At 39.7% G+C, this 19165-nt stretch overlaps 1 protein-coding gene across 1 annotated transcript in view; it reads right to left on the bottom strand.

Moving 5' to 3' along the window:
• Positions 1-1453: 1453 nt before the first annotated feature.
• Positions 1454-19165, bottom strand: part of asl (argininosuccinate lyase) — a 39578-nt gene continuing 21866 nt past the window's right edge. The window contains exons 7-16 of the mRNA XM_060848285.1: positions 18484-18561; positions 15476-15528; positions 13885-13947; positions 11701-11815; positions 9906-9990; positions 5781-5840; positions 4793-4876; positions 4075-4155; positions 2884-2990; positions 1454-1951 (exon numbers count right to left, since the gene is read on the bottom strand). Of these exons, the coding sequence (XP_060704268.1) occupies positions 1804-1951; positions 2884-2990; positions 4075-4155; positions 4793-4876; positions 5781-5840; positions 9906-9990; positions 11701-11815; positions 13885-13947; positions 15476-15528; positions 18484-18561 (874 nt within the window). The 3' untranslated portion in view covers positions 1454-1803. The remainder of the gene's footprint in view (positions 1952-2883; positions 2991-4074; positions 4156-4792; positions 4877-5780; positions 5841-9905; positions 9991-11700; positions 11816-13884; positions 13948-15475; positions 15529-18483; positions 18562-19165) is intronic.

The raw sequence follows: 19165 nt of genomic DNA, 5'->3' as shown, positions 1-19165 counted from the left end.
ATTTGGGGGAGGGGCACTGGGAATACAATAGGTGGAAGGAGGTGAGGGTGATAGGCCGGAGAGATCGGGAAGAAGATTGCAGGTCAACATGGCGGTGCTGAATCCGGGGGTTGGGACTGAGATAAGGTGAGGAGAGGGAAAATGAGGAAGCTGGAGAAATCTACATTGATCCTGTGTGGTTGGAGGGTTCCTAGGTGGGAGATGAGGCACTCTTCCTCCATGCTAAATTGCCCCTAGTGTCCAGGGATGTATAGGCTAGGTAAATTGCGATAATAAGTACGGGGATAGGGTGGTGGTTCTTCAGGGGGTCAATGCAGACACAGTGGGCTGAGTGGCCTCTTTTTGCACTGGAAGCATTCTCTAAAAAGCATGTTCATGAACAGCAATTTTGAGACTTCGTCCAACTGAACAATCTGCTGTGCAACTGTTCCTAGTCCTTGACTTGGACCACAAATATTCCTCGGATGGATAGTCAACCCGATCTCCGGTTTCTGTCAACGTAATTCTGAAATGGGTAACAAGACTTGAGAAAAACCAGAGGTGGACTAAATAGATTTTGCTGTGAAATGGATCATTGGCCAAAAGACCTACACTGCCACCTGATAGAATGATTTGGAAGTGCCGGTGTTAGACTGGTTTGTGCAAAGTTAAAAATCACAAAACACCAGGTCCAACCAGGTTATGTGCTTCCAAATAAACCTGTTGGACTATAACCTGGTGCTGTGTAACTTTTAACCTGATAGAATGGTTTCAACAGAATCCAGGCAGAGATCAGGCATTGAGTCACCATGACACTATGTAGAGACTATATAGTTGGCCTTTCTTTTAAAAAAAGAACAGATCAAATGGACCAACCTTTGTCTTTAAAATGCATTCACTGCAGCACTCAATAATGCAAAACGTATAAAAGGTTCTGTTTTTTTTTTGTTTGGTCCAGGCGTTTTTCACTGCTTTGTGCACATTTGAATCCCCTGCTACTGATATTCTAGCATTTTACCCATAGAGAATAGATATCCCTATAGCATGGATGGTGATCTTTCTCTCAGCAGTGAGGCAAACAGTAATATGTAAATAAATATCTGAAATAAGAAAAGCTGGTTTGAAATTCTTTTCAAAAGAAAGTGCAGATGGATTCCTGTAGCTGTCCTTGGTTACAATCTGTGAGAGGGTGCTTATGAATGCCTCAGTTTATATTAACTATTATACCCCTGACTTGCCCATTGTGCCTATTGTAAAAATCACCCTCAAAATGAACAGGACAGTGTTAACAGCAACCCACATATAAAGCAGCATTCGAGCATTGAACCAGGCTGGATATCTGCATTCTCAAAATGGTTAATAACTGCATCAGTTTGAGATTCATCGTTCACTCCCAATGGGCAGTAATACTTGGCTGAGCCAGAGATTAAGCTGGAAGTGCATGTCTGCGTAGCACACTGAAATCAGTCTCAGACTATCCCATCAAGTTTTATTTTGAGGAAGCTTTTATCTTAGAGATCAATTATGAATGATACTAGAATACAGTAGCATGGTCTAATCTTTATCAATATAAACATTCCCCAGTTTAAGTGTAGATTTCAGCTCAATCCATTGTCAATTATCAATACTCAATTTGATACTAAGGCCACAGCAACTTGCCAGCCCAATATCACCTTAATCAAAAACATTTGCTGTTTAGCAGCAGTTTCTCCCCCAGTAGAACTTTGCCCATATTTAATAGCTGGAAAGATTTGATGTACATCTGATACAAATTTCTTGGATGATCAAGTCATCTACTGCCAGCATAAACGTGAGCAGACAACTTTAAGTGCTCTGTCTTCTTTTTAGCCAAGCTCTCAGTTGCTCGATCTGCGAAGTCACACTACTGCGTGCAGTGCCTCCGGCTGCTGCATACTGCTCCACGCTGTTCTCGTAACTCCATACCTTTGACACATCGGTCTCAAACAGAGGGCTTTATAGAAAAATAACTCATTTTATCAAACACAATTAGACCTTTGTTTCAATATACAATGCAAAGTAATATGAACCAAACACTTGTGGCAAAAGCTCAACACACGCTCGCCCTAAACTATCATTGGAATTACTCTAGATGGTCTCTTTCTGTTTAGTTTCACACCTATATCCCCATTTCAAATGGAGAAATTATGCTACAGTGGACACACAAAGAACAGAGAGGGAATTCAAATGAATTGTAAAACTCTTTCCTAGGTGTACAAAGATTTTCCAATATTGGAACAGCCTATTTTGTGCCTTAAATCTAAAATTATTTCCTTCCTTATTGTGGTACTTACAAATGAATACAAAATAAGACCTTTAGCCAATAAACCTTAAGCTATGCTAATAGTTGAAACAATACCAATTTATAGGTATAAAAGCGCCATCGATCTACTTTTCCCACAATAGATCTAAATAAGTATTAGGAAAAACTAACAAACAAGTTATCCCTTCAAATACAATGGAAAAGCATTCAGTTTGCTTTCAGGCATCCATTGTTTCTCGAATTGCAATGGTCAGATGCAAACAAGAAACATTGAAAATAGTTCATTTTTATCCTATCCCTACTGGTGGTGTTCTCATCACTCCTGCACTTCCACATAAACTATTTTCACCAGCACTGTTTCAGCCTATCCTGGACTTGCTGCTGCTTCTTCTCTACCTAAAACAGCTGCACAGCAACAACTGCCTACCCACCCTTAGGCTGACCCTATTCGCTCCTCACATTACCCTCTTACACATGTTTACTGTCTCCATTCTTTAATACCAAGGAATAATATTGAAGATGTTCCAACATGAACAGTGAACTCTTTCGGACTTACTACTTTTCGATGTATTGATGTCTATTCTTACCAATGAAGGTGAATTCAATAGATTGATAATGCATACCTAATGGTCTTCAAATCAGCCAAGGACAGATCTTTTACTTCAATACCTTTCTTTTCTGCCAAATAGACAGCTCTTCCAGAAGCACTGTGAGCATCTCTAAATGGCATCTACAGTGAAACAAATGTAGTCAAGAATTCAGGTGTAATCACAAACATAACTAAAGGATATGCCCATGTGAACAGGCCTGTGTGCACACGTGCGCGTACACACACACACACACACTTGAATAATTTGAGAATTTCTAACTATAAATGTACAATAATGTCACCATCATTTGTGGACTTTTTGTGGTATTTAACAGGACTAGGTAGCACATTTCCATTCAGAGTAACTTTAGAAACTAGAATACGAGAGTGTTAACCAGCCTGAGCTGAAAATTCTGAATAATTGAAACCAAGATTAGATCCCTGTAATAATTTACTTAATGCATGATAAACGATCCATCTGAATCTGTATTTCTAGGGATTATTTTATGTAAAAACAAAGAGTTAGTAGATTTTAGTCTATTATTGCTCCTGAGGTACCATCAAATGGCGTGAGGAACAGAGGAATCTGTGTATTCAGAAAAGCCTAAAGGCATATGGAACATAGATGCACACACCAATTTTGTTAATGGAATTGATAATATTTTTAAAATTTCTTAATTAAAATTGGCATGGAGTAACCCTTTTGGGAAAGAAATAACTTTGTGACTTGTGTATTTGTTAATTGGTCACAGTAATTATTCTAATGAAGTAGATTGGATATATTATAAGAGATTATGCAAACTAATCACAATCATCCTCAGTAAGAGGCTGATCAAATTGAGAGTTCTGTGGAGTAGATCAGAGTTGTACAGCAAAGCAGCGAATCTTAATATCCAGTCAAAAACTTAAAGGCAACTCATTTTACTGTACTAAATATTCTGTGGCTCCTGATATAACAGCACGATGGTAAAACTAAGAGCTCTAAGCTGCGATGCATTAGCTGATTGTAAACAGAATTGTTTGGAATTGATCAATGGAAAGAGCAGATGAATTTAACTTTCTCAATATTGTTATTGACTGGTTTCCTTCCTAAACTGCAATGTCTTTCTTGCCCAAAGAATACCAGTTGCTGAATGTGGACAGCTGCTACATTCACCGAGTATCACTTACAGGCATTTAAAAAGGACACACAGCTTCAGCTTTCACATATCGAATAAATACTCACTTTCTTTCGAACTAAGTAATAGGCCAGGTCAGTAGCTAGCACGTCTGAGCTCAAAGCCTTCTTCATGGCGTCTTCATGAACCTTCAAGGAAAAGTCGCATCATACACGATTAATGGGAGTATCTTCTCCAAGGGGCGAGGGGGTCAAAGGTTCCTCCCACACCATCCACATAAGATACTAGCCTTAAGTAAATTTGAAATGATGATTAAAAAACATGAGAACTAGAAGACTGTCAAGGACTTGATTAATATTCTCAGCATAAGACGTTGGTTCCTGATTTCTAGAAATAGTTAATAAAAAAATTAAAATGTTTTCCCAAGCATTAAGGCAGCACCTCGACAACAATGCCCAAAATACATGGGGTAGGCGGGGGGCAAATGAGTCAGACAAGTCTGATGTGATACAATATATATTTGGGGCAACCAAGGTTATTTAATAAGAGTCCATAGTGTTGGTTGTGTTACATCAGCATTGGTAGAGGATTGGCGAACTAATAGTGGGGGGGAGGGACAAGGGGGGACAATTTTAAGATGGAAACTTGTTACTGGTGGAGGGCCACAGGGATTACTGCAAGGACCACAATTTGTTTTTACTGTTTATGTTAATGACTTGGATAAGGGAAGTCAATGTACTACCGCCAAATTTGGGAATGACACAGAAATAGGTGGAAAGGCAAGTGTTGAGGATGACAGAAAGACCAAAAGGAAGAGGCCATTACCTTTAGTGTAGAGAATACACCTGATGCTACTTGCAGTACTGCAGTGACTGCATCAATGGCTTCAAACATTGCCTCCTTGTCTTCCTGTAAAAGACAACCAGATTCTCATAATTTTTAAAAGGGGAATTTCCTTCTTTACTTCCATCCTTCCTCATCCTAATTTCCTCCCCACCCCCACCCCCTCTCCACCTCCCAGACTGGCCAATATATTGCTGATACACAGGGAAATGGCACAGGAGTGTGGAATTTGGGCTAGTGCCAAAATTGGGAGAGCTGTTTCACAGACAGTCATACACACTGAATCATACCTTACACACAATGACTCAGGAAACACCATCACCATCCCTGGGTATGTCCTGTCCCACCAACATGATAAACCCATCAGAGGTAGCAGCGGTGTGATATCCATTCGCGGTGGGGTTGGGGGGGTTGGCAGTTGCCCCAGGAGCCCACAACACTGACTCTGATCCTGGAAAGTTTCATGGCATCAGGTCAAACACGTGCAAGGAAAGCTTCTGCTAATTAGCATGTACTGCACCGCCCCACCACTGTCCACCATCAGCTGATGAATCAGTGCTCACCTCATGTTGAGCAGCACTTGGAGGAAGCTCTGAGAGTGACAAGGATGCAAAATGTACACCTGGATGGGGGATTTTAATGCCTACCCACCAAGGTGACTCAACAGCAGCACTACTAATCAAGCTGGTCAAGTCCTAAAGGAGCTAACTGCTAGACTGGGTCTCCAGTAGGTGGTGAGGGAACCAAGACAGAAACAGTCAAAGTTTGGTATTTAGAATATGAAAGAGCTCTATGAGATATTATGAAACATTTACCTGAACTATTTCTTTGACATTATATTTAAACACTAAATTTCATCTTTAAATATCACTGTAAAGTCCATATAGATATTGAGGAATTAAACCAAGTTATACGAATGTCTGCAACTTAACTGAAGTAGAGTGAATATCCTGAATCAGATCCTGTATACCTGCAAGTCCTTATTGTATGTGCTTGGCAGACCTTTAAGATTCATTAAAAATCCAGAGCACTGTAAAATAGAAAATAAAAAGTCAACTTCAATAGGAAACCAGATATGGGGATTGATGACTTTCAAATGTTGTCATATTGAGTGAGTTGGTTGGATACAGAGACAGAAGGGCTGCTGGCAAATTATCAATTTTACCAGTGCACGTTATATTATCCCAATCAGTAAAAATTGCATTGAAACTTCAACTTATGCACTGGCGCTTTATTGAAAATGAAGCATTGCTGTGAGACAGAATCAACGAAAAACTTTCTTTACACAATTTGCAATTGCATCAGACAAATCATTCATTGAGGAGATGTCTCTTCAGTCAAGAATCTACAGCTGGTTACAGCGAGCCTAAGCTGGGGCAGGCACTGACATGAGGAGGGATTGTGTTCATATAACAGCTGCTGAAAGTTTACACAAGAACCAGACTCAGCTGTAATGCCTGTAGTGGATGGAGAGTCAGCCAATGCTCATTCCTATAGTTCATGTGAACCATGGACACTTGGGTATGGTATTGGAAGTCAAGGCTGCTATGAAACTGGAACTCAGCCAAGAGGATGGGGGTGGCAAATTTAAATTGTAGCTCCCAATAGGGAAATGGGTAATTATCTGACGAGTAAAAACAATCCAAGGCCATGGGGAAAGGGTGGGGGAGTGGGACCAGCTGAAATGCTCTTGCAGGGAGTTGGTATGGGCAGGGGGTTGAATAGTCTTTTTCTGTGCTGTAACCAATTTTCTATGCCTTGCTGCAGAATTCAGGTTCTAATGAAAGAAATTAAGTCCACATGAACTCTCACAAATGCTGAGAGACAACAGTGCTGAGTCATGTCAACTTTGCAGATTGGAGTGAATATATGTGGAAATAGTAAACATTCCCATATCTGATTGTGACTAAACACACACGTGGTTTAGAATATGCAGTGATTTCTCAATATCTTGGTGACTTCTCCTTTTAAAAAGGAATGCAATTTAGAAATTGAAACACTATATTTCATGAACAAATTCCTCTACGACACAAATACCTAAAGGGAAAGGTAAATGAGCTGTGAAAGAGAACAAAGGAAGTGGCTTTTAAGAATGCCAGATATAGTAGTTAGCCTGAGGATGGGGATAATTTATAACCCAGCAAAGGAGAGCCAATAGACTAATAAGGCAAGGGAAAATCGAATATGAAAGCAAGCTAGCAGGGCAGGGCTAGTAAAGGCAGACTGTAAATTCCTATTGGTATGCAGAATGAAAAATGTTAACAAGGAAAAATGTGGGCCCAGTACAGATGTGGAACTGGAGAATTTATTGTGGAGAGCAGACAAATGATGGAGAAGCTAAACAGTTACTTTGTGGCTATCTTCACAGCGGTGATACAGAAAATCTCCCAGAAGTATTAGATAACTCAGAGACTCGTGTAGCTGAGGAGCTTAAATAAATGAACATTAGTGAAGAGAGAATACTTGGAGAAGTAACTGGTTTGGGTATTGAGGTCCTCTGAACCAGGAGAGCTTCAATCCAGAGTGTGGAAGGGTATCACAATAGGTTATCTATAGATTCTGGACAAGTTCCTGCTGAATCAAAAAGTAGCAAATGTTACGCCACTAATTAAGAAAGTAGAAAGTGGAAGAGAAGAGAACTGTAGCTCTGTTGGTTTTATGCTAATAGTGGACAAAAATTAAAAATCTATTATAAAGGATGTGATAACTGACTATTTAGAAAAGAACAACAAAATTGGACAGAGTCAACATGGATTTATGAAAGAGAAAGGGAAATCATGTTTGACAAATTGGAGCTTTTTGAGGATGTCATTTGCAGATAGAAAATAATCAAGAAACTAATGGATTCTGGTCTTTATATCTAGAGAACTGAAGTATAAGAATGAAGAAGTTATAGTGCAGTTATGCAAAACCCTCATTTGACCCCATTTAGAGTACTGTGAGCAATTCTGAGCACTACATCTTAGGAAGGACATCGTGATCTTGGGAGTACAATGTAGGTTTACAAGAATGATACCTGGACTTCAGGGGTTCAGGTATGAAGACAGACTATACAAATTAGGCTGGATTTCTCTAGAATTTAGAAAGTTAAGGGGCTTTCTGATTGAAGTATTCAGGACATTAACAGGAAAAGACAGGACAGACAAAGATAAATGATTTCCACTAGAACTAGGGGGCAGTGATCTCAATTTTTAGACAGACTTTTCAGGAGAGACGTTAGGAAGCTCTTCTGCATAAAGGGTAGTTGAGTTTGGAACTCTCTTTCATAAATATCAGCTGATGCTCAGTTGTACATTTTAAATCTGAGATAGTATCTTTGTTTAACAAAAGAAAACTAAGGGATGTGGGCCAAAGGCAGGTATATGGAGTTAGGCCACTGATCAGCCATGATCTTATTGAATGGTGGAACAGGTTCAAGAGGCTGAATGGTCTACTCCTGTTTTTGTTAATCTTCCTGTAGACAAAAACCAGTCGTTATGATGTATTTGGATTTTCAGAGGCTTTTGAGAAGATCCACACAGGTTAGTAAATAACACCACAAGAGATTGCAGCAGGCGGTGACATATAATGGTATGGATTAACAATGAGTTAATGAAAGAAAGCAGACAGTAGGAATAAATTGATCAATCTCAGGATTATAGACTGTTACTTATGGGGTATTGCAAGGGTCAGCGCTAAATCCACAATGGTTCAGTCTATGTCAATTATTTGAACGTGGGACCAAGGGCAATATTTCCAAATTTGCCAATGACACTAACTTGAGTGAAAAGGTAAGAAGAGGCTGCAAGGCGACTTGAAGAGGACTTGGGCAGGATAAGTGAATGGGTTGGACCATGGCAGATGGAACATTATATCAGTAAGTCTGAAGTTATTCACTTTGGTAAGATTAAACAGAAATGCAGAATATTTCTTACATGGTGGGAGGTTGGGAAGATCTGGTGTCCAAAAGGATCTGAACATCCTTGTCAATGAGTTACTAACAGACAGGATGCAGGTGCAGCAAGTAATTAAGAAGGTAAATGCTCTGATGACATGAATACAGAAATAAAGATGTCTTGCTACCGTTATACAAAGGCTTGGTGAGACCTGGATTACTGTTTACAGCTTTGATCTTTGTGTAAGGAAGGATATATGTGTTGGCAGCACAATGGCTCAGTGGTTAGCACTGCTGCCTTACAGCACCAGGGACCGGGTTCAATTTCAGCCTTGAGTAACCACCTGTGTGGAGTTTGCACATTCTCCCCGTGTCTGCGTGGGTTTCCTCTGGGTGCTCTGGTTTCCTCCCACAGTCCAAAGATATGCAAGCTAGGTGAACTGTCCGTGCTAAATTGCCCATAGTGTTTGGGGATGTGTAGGTTAGGTGCATTAGTCAGGGGTAAATGTAGCATAATAGGGTAGGGGAATGGGTCTGGGTGGGTTACTCTTTGGAGGGTCGGTTGGACTTGTTGGGACGAAGGGCCTGTTTCCACACTGTAGGGATTCTATGATACTTACCACAGAGGGAAGGCAACAGAGATTCACCAAATTAATCCCTGGAATGACAGGACTGTCTGATAAGGAAACAGTGAGAAAACTGGATTTATATTCTTTAGAGTTTTGAAGAGTGAGAGTTGACCTCCTTGAAACTGACAAAATTCTTAAGGGACACAACAAGGTGAATGTAGGTAGGATGCTGGTGACATGAGAAACAGGCAACATAATCTCAGGATAAGGGGCAAGCCATTTAAGACTGGGATAATAGGAAGTTTCACATTCACAGCGATGATCTTTGGAATCCTCTCCCCCAGAGCTGTGGAAGCAGAATCACTGAACAAGTTCAATAGAGAATGCAATAGGTTTCTGGAGATTAATGACATGAAGGAATATTATGGTAGTGCAGAAAAATGACACTGAGGAGATGATCAGCCCTGATCTAGGATAGATTCGATGGACTGAATGGTGCACACCAATTCCTATTTTTAGTTTGTATTTGAACCTGGTGTTGACATTTGAAAAGTGCAGCTCAGTTATAAATACGCATGGAGTCAGAGCGAAGAAACAGCTGAATGAATTAGGGGCCTCAATTAGGCGGTCACAGACATTTCAACATACTCACCCGTCCAAACACACGACCTGCCTTGCCTCGAATCAGTTCCAGGCTGTCCGCATTCTTCTTCTGGGGCATCAGGCTACTCCCAGTGCTGGAAGCACATGAACATTTTTATAGCAAGTATTTAAAAAGTACCCCATCCAGCCAAATAGACACACCTAAATGAACCCTTCTAAAGGGAAGTGACAGAAGCCTTTCAGATAGTTTCATTACTAATCATATCGAGTGAATGCAACTTCCTCTGGAGGAGTATGCATACTCAACAACTACTTGAGGAATCAGTTCTCTAATGTCACTGCCATAGCTTAGAAACTTGCCTCAAATCTAAAGCAGATAGGCAGAGCCAGTCAACATTCGAGCACTGAGTGCCCACTCTCTCCCAGTATAACACAGAGGGTAGCTCCTTTGTGTGCCCTGCACCCCCATTTCCCTACTGATCCTCTTCCTAGATTTCCTACAATGCAGATACAGGCAACTCAGCCCATCGTGTTGACATGGACCCTCTGAAGAACATCTCACTCAAACCCACACCTGCACTCTATCCTATAACCCTGCATTTACCGAGGCTAATCCACCTGACCTGCACATCTTTGGACTGTGGGAAAAAAACGGAACACCCAGCGGAAAACCACGCAGACACGGGGAGAATGTGCAGAATGTCACCCAAGGCTGGAATCGAACCTGGGTCTCTGGGGTTGTGAGGTAGCCGTGCTAACCACTGAGCCACTGTGCCATGCTTAACAGCCACGTAATCCTCTGGAGCAGCCAGAACTGGAGTTCTGCCCACCTACCTCAACTGTACAGTGGGTGAGACACATGCATCCCCTTAAAACTTCTAAGTTCCTCTATCTGCCAGACACTAATGAAAAACATTTAGATGCAACAGCTGAGGCAGGTACAGCTGACATGATCTACTTTGATGACACATCACCCTACCCAGGAGTTTCAAGACTCTCACAAGAGGCCAGCATTAATGGTATATTCAAACATCTACGAAATATAAATTAGACTCAAGTGCAAATATTGAAACTGGGAATGAACTCTAGCCTCCTTGTTAGCTGTCGTAACAGTAACTATTCAATATTCCACTAGACTGACCAGAGTGATTAACTGAGCTAATGAAAAGAAAATCAACTACCTCTTCTTTTTCTCTATTAGTTTCTGTGTAAAGTCACAGTTTCACTTTACAGAAAAAAATCTTACAGGAAGGCAAACATCTACATTCAAACCAAAAGCACAACAGGAGAAATATCAAAAATAGTTACCCATAAAGAAATTCTATGAGCAATAAATGGCAGCAATTTTTATACCTTGAACAATGAGATGAAATAGATTCAGGCTTCAGATTGAAATGCTCTTATTTAAAAGATCACAAGATGTAGGAGGAGGAGTAGGTAATTAACCCATCAAGTATGCTGTGCTATTCAATGACATAATGGGTGATCTGATAATCCTCAACTTCACTTTTCTGGCTTTTCCACATAACTTTTGATTTGCTGACAGATTTAAATCTGTGTCTCAGCCTTGAACAAACACAATTACCCTCATTATAGCCCTCTGCGCTCAAGAGCTCCACATATTCACTCACCTCCGAGAGAAGAAATTCTTCCTCACCCGTGTCTTCAACGTGTGACCTATTAATGGATTTTCGTTTTGCACATTACCAGGACCTCTTTCTATAAACCGTGAGCATAATTCTTCAACTGCCATCTGCACCCATGGAACGTTTACATATTTAATTCGAGATAAAATTTTTAGCAAACCCAAACATTGGCATCAACAGAAAGTATGACTAAATTACCTATAGGCATCAGACAAGGTTATGAATCCAAATTCTTTGGTGCTGTAAATGATGAGGTCCTCAGATACTTTGCTCAAGTGTATCAAACACAAGGAACACCAGAATAGAATCTCACCTTTAATTAATCAGAGGAAAGTATTAAGCGCATAAACTATGAAAACACACACAAGTACAAATGCACACATGTACATTTTTGTTATGACATTATTTATTTCAAATATAATGGGACAAGTTATTGATATTTGTCAAAAAAGGAGAAATGAGGAAAGGGCAAAGGTCCAGTTGAACGTTCCTGCAGGGAACCAGCAGTCACATGATGGGCCAAATGGCCTCTGCACTGTAGCCTTCAATAACTATATTGTTCTATTCTGCTTCAGAGGTCTCATTGAATTTCCTCAGTTCCTACCTGACCAAAAATATATAAATACACGTTGATTTAAACACTGCAGGAAATGAAATCAGAAAATGCTCGAAATGCTCAGTAGGTCAGGTAGTATCTGTAAAGAGAACAGAGGTGCAGCCTGTCCTACTGACTGCTTCCAATGTTTCAGTTCTCAACTTGCAGCCAATTGTGCAATTAAGGAAGATATCATTACAGGTCACAACATAGCTTTAGATGAAGGTAATTTAATCATTCTAGCTCATTCATGGAGACATGACCATCCCAGCCCCATCTTTCAACTGTTTGTGAAATAACGCTGTCATTTTTGCTTCCACTACCATACTCAGAAGTTCAATTCACTGCTTGAAAAATACTAGTTTAAAAAAAATCTGGTTTGTTGACTCCAGACCTAGTGTAATTTGGTTGACTCTTCATTGTCTTCTGAAGTGACCCAGCAAGACACTTGGAGGGTAGTTAGGGATATGAAGTAAATACAGGGCCATGCCAACAATTTTCACATGCCAAGGACAATTAAAATAACAATCTTGGAAGAGTTCTAAACTTGCCTTTTGTTAGTATGTCAGTATTATTATATTTTACAGATAGTTGATTTCCTTTTCTGTATAAAATTCCCAAACAACAATCCTCACATGCCCTTCTTTTTTTTAAAATTAGCATTAGTACCAACAAGCCCCCATACAGAGAAATTTGCCAAAGAAAATTCCTCCCACTTCATATCTCTCGTAATACATCCACTTCATGCTTCTTCTGTAATTGAATCTTTATCATGCTCCATTATTCAGTTTCACATTCTGAATGCTTTCCTTTGACATGTTTTGTTATTGTAAACCTTCTAATCCCACAGAAATTGTTACTCAAAATCATCTAGTTCACTTTTTGTCTAACTTGTCTCATTTGAAATATTGGGTAGACTTGGAAACTCATGATGATCTCTTGTGCACTTTCCACCAATCCCTGCTCCCATCATTGTTGGAGACCAAATTATGTTTCCAACCTCTTTAATCATTAAAAGTCAACCATCACAAAGAACAGCCAACCTGACAACACTCACTGAAAGAACTCCCCCTCTTTCACCCTAACGTCAGGCAAAATTCATTTGACCCATTCCCATTCATAGACAGAAATGTTAAGTCATAAGACAATCATAAGATCATTTACCTCGTAAATAGCTAATTTAAGTTTTTAAACTTTGTCCATCCCAGTCCGGCATCGGCACCTCCACATCACAAGGTTTTATTCATATTTAACATTTCAAAATGTGAAGATAGACAAATAGAATATATATTATAGCAACAATCTACATTCATATAGTGTGGTTGATGGAGTAAGGGCCCAACATTGTACAAGAGCATTCTTAACACTGGCACCAAGTCACAAAAATAAACTAGGACAGGTGCCCAACCATAAAGAGGTTGGTTTTAAGAAGGGTCTTGAAGGAGGAGTGAGAGGTCAAGAGCTTTAGGGAGAAAGGTTGAGATTTCATACCCTTGGCAACTGAAGGACAACAGGTCAGAGGTGAAGGGTTGTAACTTCTGTGTAAAATCCAGACATGAAGGATGCAAAATACTGGAGTCGTGAGACTGTAGAAGATTAAGGCTACCAAAAAGACTGAAGCCACACACAGTATTTGAAAACTAGAAACTTAAAAGTTAGTCAAAAGACAGCAACATCCATAAGAATTGCCAAAGGTTAATGGATCAGGTGATGCCACGTTACAAAATCAATTTACTCTTTATATACTCATTAACAAATTATTTACTTAGTGAAGGGACTATACTTACAAACAAAGTCTCGTCCACTGGTTGCGTCCATGCTGTTCAAACTGATGGCATCGAACTGCAACTCTGAAAGTCAAACAAACAGATCAACAATTGGTTTAATGCAGTTTAATTCTCAATGGGAAAAAACAAATTCATTGAAGATCCATTTTAAGTATTGTATATCTCTGACAAATTAGATGAGGAAGATGACACAACATATTGGATTACTTCTCAAAATAATTGGCAGTCAGATGTGAGTCATTCTTCTCTCCACTGCCTGATTGCTTTGGGTAATCTGTAGCGGATAGCATGCAAATTTCCAGCCTAATTACTCAAGAATATTTAAACCCACTAGGTCAATTTAGGAAAGTCAATAATTTTATTTCATACAGTCATAGAGTCACAGAGATGTACAGCACAGAAATAGACCGTTCAGTCCAACCCGTCCATGCTGACCAGATATCCCAACCCAATCTAGTTAGGATCCTATTCATGTACCCAATCAAATGTCCCTTAAATGTTGCAATTGTACCAGCCTCCACCACCTCCTCTGGCAGCTCATTCCATACACGTACCACCCTCTGAGTGAAAACGTTGCCCCTTAGGTGTCTTTTATATCTTTCCCCTCTCACCCTAAACCTACGCCCTCTCGTTCTGGACTCTCCCACCCCAGCCTATCCATACCCCTCATAATTTTGCAAACCTCTATAAGGTCACCCCTCAGCCTCCGATGCTCCAGGGAAAACAGCCCCAACCTGTTCAGCCTCTCCCTGCAGCTCAAATCCTCCAACCCTGGCAACATCCTTGTAAATCTTTTCTGAACCCTTTCAAGTTTCACAACATCTTTCCGATAGGAAGGAGACCAAAATTGAGCACAATATTCCAACAGTGGCGTAACCAATGTCTTGTACAGCTGCAACATGACCTCCTGTACTCAATACCCTGACCAATAAAAGAAAGCATACAAAATGCCTTCTTCACTATCCTATCTACCTGTGACGCCACTTTCAAGGAGCTATGAACCTGCACTCCAAAGTCTCCTTGTTCAGCAATACTCTCTAGGACCTTACCATTAAGTGTTTAAATCCTGCTAAGATTTGCTTTCCCAAAATGTAGCATCTCGTATTTGTCAGAATTAAACTCCATCTGCTACTCCTCAGCCCATTGGCCCATCTGGTCAAGGCCCTGTTGTAATCTGAGGTAACCTTCTTCGCCGTCCACTACACCTCCAATTTTGGTGTCACCTGCAAACTTACTAACTGTACCTCTTATGCTCGCATCCAAATCATTTATGTAAATGACAAAAAGTAGAGGACCCAGCACCGTTCCTTGTGGCAATCCACTGGTCACAGGCCTCCAGTCTGAAAAAACAACCCTACACCACCACCTTCTACCTTTGAGCTAGTTCTGTATTCAAATGGCTAGTTTTCCACATATTCCGTGAAATCTAACCTTGCTAATCAGTCTCGCATGGGAACCTTGTCGAACACCTTTCCTTGTCTTTGTTTTGCATTTCTTGAAGTTAAGTAAGCTGGCTTAATTATCATAACTATTTAGCACAATCCTAACCAATTACAAATACTTGAACATTTTTATATGTTTGGAAACTTACCCTTAGAAAGGAATTCTCTGTCAATCGGAAATGGATTTCCAGCAATAGCACCACTAGGATTAAAATAATAGCTTTCAATAAATAGATTGTAAAACATTTCTAACATTGATGCAGTTATTGGACCACTGTTCTGGTTTGCTCGTGAGGAGATGGAATTACCACATGAAGAATTACTTTGAATCCCTACAAAATGCATTCATGTAAAAGATGAGAGATGACTTTCTTCACTATAAAACTGCAACATCTCTTGACTCCCCACTGGTATAACAACAAGGCATTTGATTCATACCAAGTCATTCATGTGTCGTCCATGTGTCTGTGGTTTTCTATCAGTTCAGTGGATTGAGAGAGTTAATAGAGCTTTGTGTTTAAAAGATAGTAACTTGATTTCAAAAAACTCAATGCAAGGCACCACATGACTAAATTTATTGCATTTCAAATAAAAACACTCATCACAAAAATATGAAGAAAGACATTTACTTTGTGTTTTCAAATGGGGAATAAGTGCCTGAACTTCTTGCCAGTCAACGTCAGAAGTACTTTTGGAAAAAATAGAACAGGAAACTAATCCCTGAATAACAGAATGATGGTTAACGCCCAATCTTAGTTTGGATGGTTGACAATGAGGAACTAAGATCTCAGTTTTGTGGCAAAGATCATCAATGCAACACTGAGGGGCAAAGCAGAGAAAATTAAAGGAAAAAATGTACTTGGCATTCAAAAATGCAACAATCCTGATGGTTTTGTATTCAATATATCTGTGCATTACATAACTAATGGAAATTTTTCTAAACCTGCACATAGTTCTTTTTCAAATAATCTAATTCCCTTTTGAATCTAATTCAATTGAACTTGTCTCCAAGACACTCTCAGGTAATGCTTACCAAACCTGAATATGCAGGATCAGGGCTTTTCCTCATCTAATGTTTGCTTCTATTATTAATTATTTTAAGTACGTGTGGTCTCATTCTCAATTCCCTCTCTCACTCTCAAGTGGGAACATTTTCTAATTCCTGAAGAAGGGCTCATGCCCAAAACGTCGATCCTCCTGCTCTTTGGATGCTGCCTGACCTGCTGCGCTTTTCCAGCAACACATTTTCAGCTCTATAATTACTGTGTCAAGTTCATGATCTTGAATACCTCAATAGGTTGCAACATAGCTTTCTCTTCTACAAGAGATACCATCCCAACTTCTCTAATAAATCTTCATAACTGAAATTCCTTGTCCCTGGAACCATCTATGTAATCCTTTTCTGTATTTTTTCCACTCAGAACTGGATACAACATTCTAGCCAAAGCTAAACTAATGATTTATGTAAGATTAGATTTCCTACAGTGTGGAAACAAGCCCTTTGGCCCAACCAGTCCACACCAACCCAGACTCATTTCCCTCTGAATAATGCACCTAACAATGGGCAATTTAGCATGCCCAATTCACCTGACCTGCACATCTTTGGACTGTGGGAAGAAACTGGAGCACCAGAGGAAACCCACACAGACACAGGGAGAATGTGCAAACTCCATACAGACAGTCACCTGAGGCTGGAATCGAACCTGAGATCCTGGTGCTGTGAGGCAGTAGTGCTAACCACTGAGTCACCGTGCCCCCCCCCAGTAAGTTCAATTTAAGTCCTCACTCAATGATCTTATTAATAAAGTCTAGGATGCTGTGTGCTTCATTAACTGTTCTTTCTACCTCTCCTACCATGTTTATTGACTTCTACATATATAGATCCAGCTCACTCCAAATCATTTTAGAGATGTACTAATCACTTCCTATTCATGTACCCATCCAGATGCCTTTTAAATGTTGTAATTGTACTAGTCTCACAACTTCCTCTTCGCATATGGAATGAATTACCAGAGGAAGTGGTGGAGGCTGATACAAGTACAGCATTTAAATGCATCTGTGATGGGTACATGAATAGGAAGGGTTTCAGGGATATAGGTCAAATGCCAGAAAATGAGACTAAGTTAATTTAGGATATTACTTGGCATGGATGAGTTGAACTGAAGTTTCTGTTGCCATGCTTTACAACTCAATGACTCTTTATTTTATATAATCTCTCCGGGTTCCTACCAAAATGTATCTGCTCACACTTCTCCGCATGGAACTTGATCTGCCATCTACCTGCCCACTTACCAACTCATCCACATCCTCTGAAATTCTATACCATCTTCATCACAATTTATATTCACCAAGGTGTACATGATTAATTTTGTCAGGAAGATTAATGGGGTTGTAATGTTCAACACTGAGAAGGAAAGCAACAGTTGCAGAGTGAGGGTATATTTGCTAAAGTAATTTTAGTATTGATAAATGCAGGATATGAAGAATAAAGTTATATTTTACTTGGAGTAGAACAGCAGAGATCATGGATCAAATACAGAAATCAGTAGAAGTAGCAATCAGGATAGACAAAGGCAAATCAAGCATCAGGATTTAGTTGTAGAACTGAAAGAGAGAGAGTCTACAATAATATTATATTGGAACTTGGTTAGACATCAGTTGCATTTAAAAGGACACAGAAGCACTGGAGAGATTGCAAAAATATTTACAAGGATGGTAGAAGTTATATCTATAAAGAAAAAATTAACAGGTTATGTCTCTTTTCTCTTGAAAAGACTAAGGAGCAGTCTAACAGAGTTCTTTAAAATCATGAAAAAGAGTTTGATCATTTAAGACACAGTGACAATATTTCCACTTGTGGGTTACAGCAAAACTCAAGTTTACAGACAGTGTCCAAGAAATCAAAGCAGTGGTTTGGGCAAATAGTAAATGTGCATTTACAGGGATGCTAGGTAAGTTTAAAATAGAGAAGGGATTAAAGGATTATATTTAAGAGACAGATACGGACAAACAAAAGTGAGGAGGTTTGAATGAAAAACCAATGCAGGTTAGGGTGAATAGACTTTTTCCTGCGCTGTACATTCGACATAATTGTATATATTACTTATCTCTCTAAGGTAATATAGGGAGATAGATATAACATACATAGATATCGCACCTTCCCAATGGCAGGACATTGGTTCTTTTCCTAATTTCCTCAAGTCTCTCGGCATCACGAGACAAGGCAACAGCATGGCTAGAGCACAAAACAGAAATGTTCTTTTCACAAAAGGTACCAACAAAATAACTTCTTACAGTTCTGTAGTCAACACCTTAGTTCACTTATATTAATGTTTTTTCTGAAAACTGGTGTTAACCATGATGGGTAACAGTATGCTGGTGCCAAATTAAAATCAGTTACATTAACGTAACAATTTCAAGATGCCTCACATTGATACATTGATGCCAACTTCGATCACTATCACGTCATGCAGTATCCCACCAACCACAGAGGAGCCAATCATTCATTTTTAGCAACAAATGCCGGAGGTACTCCTATAGGTCAGACGATGGAAGAATTCACTACTCCTCTTGGAATAGTGTCACAAGATCTTCTTCCAAGTATGTAGACAGGCAGAGTTGATTGCACGTTTTGGTAGGGGATTTTTAAAAATATATACTCTTTATTGGAATATGGGTGTTGCTGACAAGGTCAGATTTTGTTGCTTATTACTATTTGCCCTTAAACTGTGCAGTTTGTTAGGCCATTTCAGAGGGCAGTACAGCTAAATGTGAATCACATTGCTCTGGGTCTGGACACTGACGTAGGTCAGACCAGGTAAGGATGACAGATTTCCTTG

Source organism: Hemiscyllium ocellatum, chromosome 31 (assembly GCF_020745735.1).
Source record: "Hemiscyllium ocellatum isolate sHemOce1 chromosome 31, sHemOce1.pat.X.cur, whole genome shotgun sequence".
Classification (NCBI taxonomy): domain Eukaryota; kingdom Metazoa; phylum Chordata; class Chondrichthyes; order Orectolobiformes; family Hemiscylliidae; genus Hemiscyllium; species Hemiscyllium ocellatum.
The sequence above is the reverse complement of the archived record's forward strand: the minus strand, read 5'-3'. Positions and strand labels throughout refer to the sequence as shown.